The sequence below is a fragment of the Lepeophtheirus salmonis genome, chromosome 5, assembly GCF_016086655.4.
Source record: "Lepeophtheirus salmonis chromosome 5, UVic_Lsal_1.4, whole genome shotgun sequence".
NCBI classification, from domain to species: domain Eukaryota; kingdom Metazoa; phylum Arthropoda; class Copepoda; order Siphonostomatoida; family Caligidae; genus Lepeophtheirus; species Lepeophtheirus salmonis.
In genome coordinates, this window is record NC_052135.2 from 6727403 (window position 1) to 6741889 (window position 14487).

The 14487-nt window shown below is 35.5% G+C and overlaps 1 protein-coding gene across 5 annotated transcripts in view; it reads right to left on the minus strand.

The window, feature by feature from the left end:
* The window catches only part of trio (trio Rho guanine nucleotide exchange factor), a 75181-nt gene that overhangs the window by 10324 nt on the left and 50370 nt on the right, over positions 1–14487 (minus strand). For all 5 annotated transcript variants that reach the window (XR_011779952.1, XM_040711494.2, XM_040711493.2 and 2 more), the window contains exons 17-23: positions 12148–12394; positions 11360–11848; positions 11190–11294; positions 10841–11131; positions 8723–9008; positions 2486–2546; positions 2225–2396 (exon numbers count right to left, since the gene is read on the minus strand). Coding sequence is in view for 4 of the 5 variants with exons in the window: in XM_040711494.2 (XP_040567428.1) it covers positions 2225–2396; positions 2486–2546; positions 8723–9008; positions 10841–11131; positions 11190–11294; positions 11360–11848; positions 12148–12394 (1651 nt within the window). In the remaining variant the exon portion in view is untranslated. The remainder of the gene's footprint in view (positions 1–2224; positions 2397–2485; positions 2547–8722; positions 9009–10840; positions 11132–11189; positions 11295–11359; positions 11849–12147; positions 12395–14487) is intronic.

The following is a 14487-nucleotide window of genomic DNA, read 5'->3' on the forward strand; positions in this document are numbered from 1 at the left end:
TATGTAGAAGTGAAAACAGCTTTTAAAATTTGAGAGTCCTCACCCAATACATACATTTTTGAGTAATATTTTTTACCATTGGAAACTTTTCACTGGGCCGACAGGTGGTGTGTAAATATCAGAGGGGATTTTAATATATAGGCAATAAAATAATCATCCTTCCAAGCTTTAAAGTTTAACAAAGATGATTTGAATATTTTATTTGCTCAAGGCCTTGGTTCATAATTGACCAATTCTTTACATACAATTGTACACTTTAAAGCGTCGAGTCAGAGATTGCAATTGCTTTGAATATTTTTTTCTTATTCAGCAAACCCGTTGTGTAGAGAGCTCAAAAGCTTAAAAATGATTAAGTCATTATATGCTCAAATCAAAAGAGTGAGAAAATATCAAAGTGTGAAGTTGTGTAGTTTTTATCCAAGGGGTTTTGTTAAACAACTCGTTGTCTCATATGAGAGAGTGGATAATCGTCTTCTTACATTCGATCATGGTGATTGAAGAGGTCAAGAAGGAGGGGGAATTGTATTTCACCTATTCTTCTTTTTCTTCTTCTCCTACTTTCAAGATCCATACAACACACTCCAAAACAAACTAAAAACTAAAAAAGGCATGCACAACAAATAAAAGAGCAATAACACAGAAGCCGCAGCGGCTTCTTCCACTCCCATATGATTCACGAATGAGCAAGAAAAAGAAGAAGAAGAAGTTATATTCAAATTTTAATAATAATAATATGTGAATGTACATATTAAGCGTAAACGCAGATACAACATATTTCATATATATGCTGATGCATGTTTGAGTGAGTGGATCCATCCACTTTCTTTTCCCATTCTTGCCCTTTCATTTAATTGGATCCCAAATGAAACGGGGTTAATCGTCATACTCATATCCTACAGAGTAAGAGGCACACAAAAATTAAGAAAGTGGAGGATGAGTGATCACCAGATCTGCTAATTCCTAATCCGCTAATTAGTGGACAAAAAAATATATCAGCGAAATACTAAAATTGAAAGAACGATAATCCTATCATTATTCCATCGTATTCTAGAGATCTTGAATACACACGCAGAATTTGTATTCCCACTTGAGGGGAATATAAAAGGAATGATGAAAGACATATTTTTATTAAAATAATAGAATTTAGATTAATTTTGGACAAGAACATCATTTTCGTTGAACCATTATGTTACACTTATCCGGATTAAAAATTCATTTTTTTTTTCATATAAGGGGAACTTGGCATAAAGCAGTAAATTTACGTTTTCTATCACCTGAATTAAAAAAGGAACCCTAAAATTTGCAAATAGCGCCCAAAGGAAGTTAAACTAATTCTAAGACTACACGTGAAAAAACAAGTGAACTAAAAACCTCCTTGTTTTACAGCTATGGAGTGTTCTATGTATACTCAGACCATAGATTCCGCAGGAATTATATATATAGGTTGAAAAAAGAAAAAAAAGACTCAACGTATGAGCCTATAGTTTCAGTAACGTTTTGAGTTTGTTCTTAATGGGCTCACCAAAATCCAACTTTCAAATGGATAGACTTAAAAACCTCTTGCCTCGTTCATGTCAATCTGTTCGCGAGGTCAAGTGAGGAAGAAGTCTCAAGGACTAAGCATACAAATGACATTGAATACTTTAAAAAAATCCAATGTGGGAGTCTTGCTGGCCATTAACAGGCTTCATTTTCGAATATGATTTAACTTTTTTTCACAGCAGGAAGGGGTGGAAGATGTTAGCTATCAAGTTTTAGGTCAATAATTAGAAATACTTGTTACCCCTCCGGAATATTCGTGATTCTTCCATTGTTAGGAACCTCTGACCTAAACGGATTCCTTAGTGATCCACGCGTCATTTCCCCTGACCTTACAGGAATTAACGTTAGCAGACCCATGAACCCACAAAATTAGCAGAACGACCAAGAAAATTAGTAGACTAACGGAAAATTAGCGGGTGATCATGCACAATATTTTCATTCGCACTACATCCATATTTGAATTGTTACAAAAGTAGTTCCCTTTCTACAAAGTCAAGCCACTAAACTACTTGTACTTTGTATTCACTCAATCATAGGAAAAAAAAAAAAAAAAAAAAAAGACATGGATGAACGAATGTTTTGTTTAAATCATGGTATTGGACCAGCAACAATTGCTTGAGTAATAATAATAATGACCTGAAAGGGAATAATGAATGGATATGCATTGCTACCGCCTTCTCACCTTTGTGATAAGTCCTCCTGATGACGTTCCAACTATTTTGCTTTTGGAGGTCTGTTTAATGAGAGGCAAATGACGAGTTCCTCCTCCTTCAGGTCCACTTAGGGGCGAGGGAGCTCCTCCTCCTTTATCCAGTTTGCCCTGAGATAGCTTTCGAATGTTAGGTAACCATCGACTGAAATAAGATAAAATAATATCATTGTAGTAGAAATTCTCAGTGTTTATCATTAACTTTTGAATAAAATAATAATAAAATATAGTCACCCCCCAAATCCTCGCTTCTTTCCGACAGGAGACGAACTGGAATTCGATGCTTCATTGGAATCTACAAGAACGAAAAGGAAAAATAGTTTTAAGTAAAGTAGAGATGGATATAATGTTATCTTTGAAAAGACATTCAAAGAGATGATCTGCTTTCATACTAGACTATGATTTTCAGAGCAATAATGATAATAATATTCATTCTATCTCATACATATATATAAAACTATCATCTATTCATACAAACATGAGTCGGATAAATAGAGAGAGAGATACTCATATAAGTATGTAAGTATGCATAAACACAAATATGTCTATACACAAAAGTAGAAAACAAAACAGAAATATGAAAAAAAAAAAAAACCTGGCAAAGCACATCAATTACATCATTTATTTTTTCATAATATCATACACTGTGAGGAGTGAGGAGCCGTTGTCGTTAGGATTGGAACTACAGCATATGTGTGTCTGTATTTTTAATTATCATAATAGATTAAGTGAGTATGACAACTCTAATAATAATGACGATGATCATCGTCACAACCACGACCACTGCTACCACTATCATATCACGTCTTTTTATTTTAACTACAACAGAAGAGTAGAGTTGGGTAGGCTAAGGTACCCATTTAACTCTTGAGCAGCGTTACATTCCATAAATTAAGTATACAGCTTATAAATAATGTTGTACAATGAACTTATTTTGTACCGAAGACTTCAGTTCTGTAGATCAGTCATTAAACATATAAAGCACGGTCCTAGATGACGTCACACAGCTTAATTTCTTCTAGTACTGAAAGTCTTCAAAACCGGTCCTAAGGGACTTGAACTGAACTAGACCGAATAAATAAGGACTGACACAATACTAATTACAACCTCCTTCTTATCACGCAACCTTAGCTCACTAACAGAACAATTACCATGTATTTTGTTGGTAGTTGTCGATTTTTCTGCTTTTAATTGGTTAGATGGAATTACACTGATTAAGTATAAGTCAACATTATAGTATTGTCCTTACTCAATCTGACAAAGGAATTGTCTTCAAAGTCCATAAGTATATGGACTTCCCTAGGAGAGACTCTGAATCGAACCTACGCATATTGAGTTCAAGAGAATAATTTCTTCCGAGCGCGTTGTCCATGGAAATACGTCGTTCCATATAAAAATATACAGTGTATTTTGTTGTGAGCTGTTGAATTTTTTGTTTCTTTTAATCTATGTTCTGAACGTTGATGCCTTGAATTCGAATGAGCTACTTTTAAGCTGTGAAGAAAAGGGCATGAGCGTTTTTTTACCTATATTATTTTGTAAATAAGGCGACAGAGGGCGGTATCGTATTACGAGAAAATAATACAACTCCCTGAATGATAATTACATTATCATATAAAGGAGACAAACAATCTATACTTATATGATCTACAACTACAGAAAGTCAAACCACTTTGCAGATGATATATAAATTTCTAGTTTTGTTCATGGCTTTATCTCAATAACTATTGAATAATAATCATTCTATAGTTGGGTAGAATTGACTAAATACTACCAAGGGGGTTTAGGCCTTTTTTTGTTTTTTTTAAAATCCTTATCATGTAAAGAATAATATTAATAAAGAAAAGTGAAATGGACAGTCAGTTATGAGTGACACATCGAAGGAAAAAGGAGAGAAATCCACAAAAGCAGTAGCACTTCCTTCTTATACGAATAACTTATAGTTATTCGAATAGAAACAATAATAAAACAAAATAAATCCCCTTTCTTCTTGTATTACAATTTACAACGCATACATATTATGGGAATACCTCATAATGAGACTAATTGTTTGCGTTGTGTGGATCCTTATTTAGAATTCCATAACACAGCACACCTCATAGGAGACTCACTACCTATTTTATGCATTAATGCATCAAAAATAATTCGAACACTTGCAATATTAAACTAAGAATGCACCACCCTAGTGATATTAGTAGTTAGTAGTAACAGCACCTTCATGGTTGTTCTTATTAGTAAACGCTGCTGAAGGTGGAAGAGGTGGTCTTTTTCCCTGATCCTCTTCATTCACATTTCCAAGAACCTTCTTGGCCAACACTCTCCACTTCTCCGTTTTGAGGAAGAGCGTGTTTTCAAAACTAGAGGCGCCAGCACCACGACTCGTTGTTCCAGAAGTACCTCCGGATTCGTGAGACGAATGGCTCTTGCCATATTTTTTGGATGGTTTTTGCTCAGCAGTCACGGAAGAGGAACTTCGACGAAGTAAGTTACTCGCTAGACTCACAGAAGATCTTCTAAAGGACGATGCTCTTCGATCAAAGATACTAAAAGTGGAACTTCGTTCCATTCGTGACATACTGAAGTAATTGTATACTTAACATATATGTGTGTTGTAGTTATACACTCTGTATCACCTAGTTCACCACCACTAATTGAATCACTTAATGATCCACGAACGATATTTGAGAAATCTCTGGACACTCACTCACTTCAACAACACTTGAGGTGATGCTTGCAGCATTGATATAATAATTTTAATAACAATATTTTCCTTCTTTTCTTATGAGAGGGAAAAAGAAAAGTCGTTTTGTTTGGCTGACTGTCAATTCTTTTTAAAGACAAATAATCTGGAATTATTATGTATTATGTACGTAGTAATTGAATCTGATGTGATTGTGATGTCAGTTGAACATGGATGATTAAAAACAATAATGAAGTAGTAGTGCCTTGGATGGACTAGGTGACGATGCGACTCCACTACACATCCTCATCCCTCTCTCAAGAGTCACAAAGCATGTATAGTACATACATATCACTCCCTATTCTAGATTCTCCATTATTTTATCAAACCAATCACACTTGTTTCATTTCTCTCTCCTTTTTTTTGGTTTTTTTTGTTTGTTACATATTGACTTTATTCGTCAATGTCCTTCGTTCTCCAGTAGACATGACAGTCTGATAGATACATAGGTAGATATAAACACACAGGGATATAAGAGAGAAAGGAAGATAATATTAGAAGAAGAAAGAAGGTGGCCAAATGTGGGTATATGTATTTCTAAGTTAATCGAGAGAGATCAAAACAACGACGAGTTAGTCAACCATCACAATAGCCACAATGACAACTTTGACTTTTCTATTTCCCAAGACTTCTTCCTTCCTTCCTTCCTCTTGAGGGACACTTAACAACTATAGTCTTATAGGTATGTACGTATGTATATGAAAAATAATACAGAAATTATTCTTCTTTCTAAAGAGAGAGGGAATAATAGAGACTAAACCGAAGAATCACTGACAACTACATACATAGAAGTACAGTATGTAAACCTAATAGTAGTGTAGTCAAGCACTAGTTAGTAGGCACTTGCTTATTCAGGAGGGAGGAGGGAGGGAGGAAAGAATTATATATTATTACTCATTTATTTATACACACACACGAGACAAAACTCACACTCCGCGGCACACATCAATGTGCGTAAGGATTTATATATCTACATACATGTGACGGTGATCACATTCAACAGCAGCAGCAGCATCAATGCAACCACCAGGACTCTACATACATATAATAGGAATACCCAATAGTTGTACATAATATTATATCATCATCATCATCATAAAATACCTGACTCAACTAGGTCCTACATCATGTCAGTATGTAGAATAAGAGAACGTCGACCTTCGTCTCTTTAACAAGAGACTCATATAACGTGCACGCATGTTTTTGGGGCCGAAAAGGGAGAACAATTGGCTATCTTATAGGTATTATATATTACACATAGTCAGGCCCATAGCATAGATATTATATATAGTGGTGAGAAAAGATGAGGAGAGTCAGTGTTCGTGGAAGAAGGGAGAGGAGGGAAGCATAGCAAGTATATTAACCATAGGTATTAGGTACAATTATTAGTGTTGTGTCGATCATTATTTAGGACTGAAGTCCCGTCCAATTCAGCCCTAAAACTTATACAGCTCGGTCCTTAATGACGTTACTCAAGTACATTTCTTTACTTTTTTTATCAGTTCCAGTATTAGGACTCGTCCGAAGGACTGGTCCTAATACTGGACCCACTGAATAAATAAGGACCGACACACCACTAGTGACAATTATGGATATGTATTATATATGTTCATGACAAACGGCAAAAAGCAGGCCTGCCTCAATATATATGCAGATAGACGATCGTAGTAGCTACATAATATACAAATAACACACACACACATACATCAAAGATGTTCTGTCAAAAAATGTGTGCGATTTATTCAATCCCTTCCCGTGACTCACCGATGAATATCAGAGTAGGTAGTAGATGAGGATGCTTCAATGGGATCCCACCACTAATGTCCAAAAAATACCAAAACTGATTGAGATGACAGAATAAAGTGTTGTAATAAAAAGAAGAGTTAATAAGTGAGATAAAAGAAGGATTACATATCCCTCCAGATGGTGGTGATGATGATGTAGATTTTAAGAATCAAAGGATGGACGACAGGATAGGATACTTGTTTTCACATCGAAGATTCTTTGATATTTATTTGGAAACCGTTTTTATTATTACTTCTTTTAGATGAAGGAAAGAAAATAAAAAAGGCCACAAAGAAGAGAGAAAAAGAGGAGAAACTCAGGAACTAAGCAAGGCATCAGTGTTTTTTTTCCCCTACGAAGAATGTATGTAAAATAAATATAAAGAAATGGGCCTGAATAATAACAACAGCAATACGAATAGTAATGCGACGAGAAAGAAATGAAGGCCGCTGCCCTGCCAAGTGAGCATGGATGTGGAAGAGAAGGAAAATGAACAGAAAATATTATGTATTTAGAAACGAATAGACGAAGAATAAGATATGTATGTACCCACTTTTACTATTTACAATAATATGTACCCATCTTTGTTTTTGAATGATGAGTACACATCATTATTACTTCTCTAATCTCGGAAAGAAAGAAACATTCGAGAAATACCCGCAAATCCTATCTCAGTCAACGAAATGACAGAAAATGTCTTACAGATGATGTATTTGTAGACTGCGTGTAAAAAACACTTATCTTCTTTTTTGAGGAGAAAGAGGAGGAGGGGGTAGAAAAAGAAAAATGGGATTTAGAAAGCTTCTTCTCTTCTATCTAGCACGACATCAACATCATCATAGTAAGACGACGAGTAAGCCAAAATGAATGTTGGTGGGCCTTGATTTAATTATATAATTTGAGGGCCTTTAGACATACATATTCATAATAAAAATATAAAACAAACTAATTGAATGGTCCGACAAGAGACCTTAGTAGTAGATACACTACGTTCTCTACTCCATTAATCCTACTACATAACTATTCATCAGGAATAAATAAGAGCAACAACCCCTATTATATATGTATTGATTCAAACCAAAATAATAATAATAATATTACACAAATTTAAAAAAAAAAACCTGACCTCTATTGTTGGTGAACTACATCGATATGTATCATATCATTGATGTACACCGTGTGTCCGCAAATCGCAGAATTTTCTTTAAATCCAATTTCCAAGTTCTGAATTTCAGCTTTCAAATTCTATATTTATTTTAATTAAATCAGACAACAACAACAACAAGGGCTTGAAATAGAAGCAAAAAGACAAGTAGTTGCTGACTTGCTCCACGCCGTAATAAATACCAGTGCCCTCCATTTGTGAGATTGTCACTTGCAGAAAGGAAGAATGCGTTTTTGGAGCAATTGGGGGACACCATCGAGAACACTCCAACAAGGGCAATGCAAAAAACTTTCAGGGAGGTTGAGTGCCTTGGAGGCCACAGTATGCATAGCTGTGGGAAACCTCTATATGACCTTATATGTAAGAAAGAAACGTCAGTTACTTACTGAATCGTCCAAAATCAAGAGACTGGATAAGATACAAGAGGTATTAATTGTGGCCATCCAACTTTTGGCCCCCATCATTCCCTGACTGTGTTCCCTTAGATTATGGAATTTGAGGGTACGTAATAAGTGGAGCAGGTGGCAACACCCCACTTGTCTATCAACGCCCTTAAAGCTGCTGTTGAGGAGAAAGGGGCCAGCATACCGGAAGACTATGTTGTGAGGATCTGCACTGCTGGACCCTCAACACAAGCTTTAAATAATTGATTATATTACTAAGATTTTTTTTTATAGGACACAAGATATTTTACTTGGCTATTTTTTTTCCACCGGGATTCCCTGTACATAGCATATTATAGAATGAAAATAATGTAATTGACTTATGAATAGCTTCTTACCATGAAGATGATGCAAATGATGATGGTGATGATGATCCAATTCGTGACGCGCAAGAGCCCTAAAACCTCCCGGAGGCTGTTTAAGAACGGATATAGGAACTAAACCCTCTGCTGGAGGTCCAGACGTGGCGGAAGACTCTGGTATAGCAGAAGTAACGAGCCGAACTAAGACGGATGTGCTGGATGAAGAGATTTCGAGGATTTCTACTTGTTGTCCACGAGTCACTGAAAGCTCTCCAATTGAAGATGAAGAAAAATCTGTTATCACCCATGTTGTTTCACAGCCCTGTAAATAAATAAACAAAAGCAAATGGAGACACATGTTCAAAAAGGAATTCATATACATAAAATATGTACATAATAATAATAATAATAATTGTTATAGCAATAATAAATATGTACATATATTCATCTCTTCCCTATCAAAGCATGTTTTCCCAGATGATCAACATCAACGGCTGTTCTTCCGTTGAGCAGGGATGACACAAAGGGACTCTACTCCCATTCCATAGATATTCGTCATTATGATCGCAATTTAAAAAGTGTACGAATAAATAAATTGAAAATCAAATTCTTGACTTTCTCTCCTCCACAAACATACTCTCTTATCAGAGAAGGAAGAAGGGAAAACACATCTCTATAGTTCATATAGAACTTTTATATACATTATATCCTCTTCCTTTTTAAGTAATTAATACCAATATATATGTATTTACTAGAGAGGAGAAGAAGAGGGAGGAAATCAAATAACTCACTCACTCATTATCAACAACCAACTATTATTGCTCAATTAAAATTCCCTTTTATTAATTAGAAGAGCAAAGAATGAAATCAGTAATTTGTCACTGATATCTATCACGAATAAGGGGGCGTGGCAGACAAATGAGTAGATAATGATGACACTAAGGATGTCAAGGAATAAAAATATACAAAGGAACAAACAAAGAAAGAATGATGGAGGGAAATCATTGAGCTATGCATTTCGTATTGTAATATGTATGTAAAAGAAACTAAACTCTTTTCTTTTTCATCAATCCATGGGTATTGTATAAACAATGCACATGGATTGTCTAGATAGTTTTACATTTTATGAATGATATGAACAAATAATGGACAGGAATGACTCCCTTCCTTGATTACATTTTTTGAATCTAGAATGAGGGGCTCGATCTGGTGAAAGGAGGGAGATGAGGTAGTAGTAGTAGTCACTGTTCCTCCAGAGACGGTGTGTTGTCGAGGAAGTCTAAATTTGCGAACTCCAAAAGAGGATTGACGAAACCAGGGCAAAGAGATTTTTCTTCGTCGACCTCTTTTAGATTGAGCGGAGGAGGACGACTTTTGATCGCTACATACCCCCTCCAATGACTCTCCTGTCGAACACCCCTCTTGGACTTGGTTTTTAGAAGACATGGAATGGATTTGATCAGGTTCAATGTAATACCATCGTAAATAGTTCACATCACATCACTACCGGTTTTCTGAGGGGACGCCGCGTCCAACACGGTACTCTATAGGTGGGTTGTAGTGCCAAGTCGAAATAAAGACGAAATCAGAATCTCTCTCTTTCTCAGAGAGCAAGAACAAGGACCATTATACATAAGTACATGGAGGGTGTGATGATGTTTAATTTAGAAAATGACAGAATACCACTTCTTTAACAACATATATGAATATCTATGTATCTAATGAATCAAAGACACCATAAAACTCTGTCTCCAAAGACATACACTAATATATGTACATGCGTCTTGAACGAAAGCAAGAGCTAAATAAAAAAAACAGCAGCTTTTCCCCCCTCTTTTGAGCAGAAATAAAAAATAAATAAATATAAAAACTCACCAAGTTATGAGCGCACGACATAACTTAGTTTTTCAAGAAAGCATGCCTGTGCAAATGAATTATATATATTTTGCAAGCAATACAAGAGAGGAGGGCCGGAGAAAAAGAAAATTGTATCTACTGGTGGAGAGAAGAAAAATGTATGTATATACTATGTAGAAGAGGAGAGGAAACAAAAAAAAAAAGTGCGGACCAAGCCGCGAGAAAGAAATGATATTCTTCTAATATCAATATTAATATAATTATTACTAAATATGTACATAAATAAAACAAACTAACCTTGTCCGAATCTGTCGTATTCCCTGACCCGAAGGAAGCTAATGACCCCCGTTCCATGTTTTCTATACCCGTTCCACCGGTACTACTGGTATTTTCTTCCATCATATCCTCATACTCTCTACTAAATCTCAAATGGTGTTTAGATCCATGAGACTTGGATGAAGTTGTGGTAGTAGAAGGAGTTGAGGTAGATACGACAGAAATAGTTGGAAGAGAAGCATTGAAATATGTTTCTTGAATAAGTTCCCTAAGTTTCTTGACCCAATTATGTTTCACATCGATAGAGGAAGCCTATGGGGGGAAAAATCACTTATTTAATATGCACTAATATAATTAAAAAACAATATACCTTTAATATCATTTTATTCTCGGAAGTAGAGCCTGATCTTCCGGTCCAAACAGCAAACTTGCATTCGTCTCCCTCAATATGTTCTGTAACACCCATTTCAGAACTCTGTTGCAAATAAATAATAAATGTATATACAAAATATACTTGTACAAATAATAATGATTTCATACCATTGTCATGCGGGACTTGTAAATATATTTTGATTTTCCATTCGGATCCCTGACTTGTTTGCTTGTTACAAGGAATAGTTCAAATAAGAAAATATGTCTATCCTTTGCTTTTTTGATGATTTGCTTGGGGTCCCAAATATGGAAAGCATCCTGTAGAACAACTTCTCCAAGGGCTGCATGACTAAGATCGCAGCCCTCGAGCATAGAGAGATGAAGGGCGTCATTGGCTTTTTTAGGAACATTTAAACACACCTCGAGACCATCTTTGATTTCATTATCAACATCACAACAAGAGAGCAAGTCCTTGAGGAGAAGCTGATATTTAGTGATTCTTTGTACAGGCTTTATGAGGTAGGCAGCTATAGGATGCTCAAGATTCTTTTGCCTTTGTAAGTTTTCAAAGTATTTGGTCCCAGAAGTAGCAACAAGGAGAGCAGTGGAGTGAGGCTTATTCGTACAATAGGTCACATAACTATCAAACTTGAGTGCCTGGATTGCGTAAATGGTTAAAAAAACATGTAGTTAAAAATAGTATGTATACCATAAAAACTTATTTCATTAAAAGTTGTTAACATGCAATCCCATTCACTGTACTACTATGACACCGAAATACATATATGCCATAGGGTTAACATAACCCAAGATGTGTGTGTAAAAAAAAAGGATACTTAATTGAATTTTCAGACTCAAGTAGTAAGTCTTACATACTGAAATGTATGTAGGCCTTCAAGTAACATACGAATGAAGAAAAAAAAAAAAAAAAAAAAAAAAAAAAAAAAGAGACTTACCCATGTTACAAAACAATGCCCGACGTCCTCTGGCATGCTCTCATATTTTTCTAGTTCCTTGAGAAATATTGACTTGTGGAAACCCAGGATTTCCTCAACATTCCCAAATATAATATCCTCTTTACCCTTGAGAGGTCCTGGTACAGAGTCTGGTGATGTTTTCATGGGACCAAGGAATGAGGATATGGCTGTTTCCAAATCCTTAACATAGGATCTCTCTGTTTCTAAAAGTTCAGCCATTATAAACCTATAATGAAACAATAAATATCATGTAGGGAGATACATATATAAAGAACATCAATATCTGAGTATAATATTATATAATCAACAAATATCCAATACTAATCTATCCTAATGGTAGCAGTAAACACTCTTGCTTAGGCAATAAATCATTCATAAAATAATTATTACTATTTTTTATATTTGCATTTTCACGTCTTATCTTTTTTCTTTACCAGCATCAACCTAATTTATATTTACTCAAAGAGCCTATATTCAATTATTCCTAATTATAAGAACAAAGCAATCACGGTATAGAATGGCACTAAGTACTTCCACCTTTAACTATTTTGACTTTAAGAAATTTCGCCTTAGTACGTAGACTGCTATATATATATATCTGACCTAATTATGCAAATGCAAATATTTATCATCAAAAATGGTTTTATTGTTTTTCAAAGTATTCTCCAGCATGAAAGCATGGGGTTTAAACGCTTCAACAGCATATTCTGGGGACAAAAATCGTTGACCCCGCATTTTTTTCTTGATGTGCGGGAATAAAAAGAAGTCATTGAGTCCCAAGTCAGGACTGTACGGCGGCTGACCCATCAATTCGACGTTTTGACCTGTCAAAAAGGCGCTGGTTTGAGCCGATGTGTGAGGGCTCCTATTGTCATGGTGAACAATGATTTGTCTTCTCCGAAAATTCAGGCAAACAAATTGTGATGTACCACTCAGAATTGACCGTCCTACGATGTTCATGTGGAACAGTTGCCACATGACCAGTTTTGCCGAAGAAACAGGCGACCATTTGCTTCGAAGTGCTTCTTCCACGAACAACTTTCGTTGGATTTGGATCGTCTTCGAAGACCCACACGGTCGATTGTTGTTTAGTTTCGGGCTCATACGCATATATCCATGATTCATTACTTGCGACAATCTTATAAACGTCTTTTAAAGGTCCGTCAGAGTATTTCTTTAACATTTATTTGCACCAATCGACACGAGTCTTCTTTTGAGCGATTGTCAAATTGTGCGGGATCCAACGAGAACAAATTTTTTTACGCCCAGGTGTACATGCAATATCGAATGTATGATAGTGGAAGACATATAAAAGATACTTCTATCTCACGGTAAGTCACATGACAATTTTGCATAATAACTTCAACTACGGCATCAAAGTTATCTGGTACAACGGCCGTTTTTGGACGACCTTTACGGGTTTTTTTGTTGATAAAATTCATTAAAACAGTTTTTGTCAGTGCTACAGGATGTGCTTCATCGCCATACAAAGATTTAAGTTCGTCAATGCACTCTTGTCGTGATAATCAACTTCGAAAGTTGTCAAAAATGATCGCACGAAAATATTCACGACTTAATTCCATTTTTTTTGCCAAATTAATTTTTTCATGTCACGGTAAACAACACAAATGATGGTCGTACGTCAAAACATGCTGAGTACGATTATACAACAAAAATGTCAAACTTACCAAAGGAAATGTCAAATTGCACCTGGCTGGTGTTGCCTAGCCTAGGCCAGAAATATATATAGTAGTCTATGTACAATTTGAACAATCTGGAAAGATAAGAACGATGGTTTTCGTCTCTTCATTAACATTTACTCCCAGAATTAGCAAAAACCAGATGCACGGGAAAAAACTGAGATTAATGTTGGATTTTTCGATCAAAGATTAATTCAATCCCATAATCAAAGTCCGTGTTTGATATAAAAATCGTGTTACCCTGAGTAACAAATACATTATGTATACATCAGGAGTGATGTGTACCTCCTTATTTAGGACTGTAGACTACAGTCCCATCCAGTTCAGTTTCGGCCCTGTTCAATTCAGTCGTAAAAACTTATTAAATTTTAATGACGCCACTCAACTTTAATTTTTTCTTTGTTTAATCAGTTCTAGTACTGACAGTCAGAAGAAACAACAATCTCAAGGACCAGTCCTAAGACTGGACCGAATAAATAAGTACTGACACATCACTATATATCAGGAGTGGGTAAACTTTTCAATAAAATAGCCACACTAAGAAAATTGTAATTTTTAAAGGGGATTTTTTTATTGGAACTTATATCAATTAGAAGGTGTCCAGTACTTTCACCTTAAA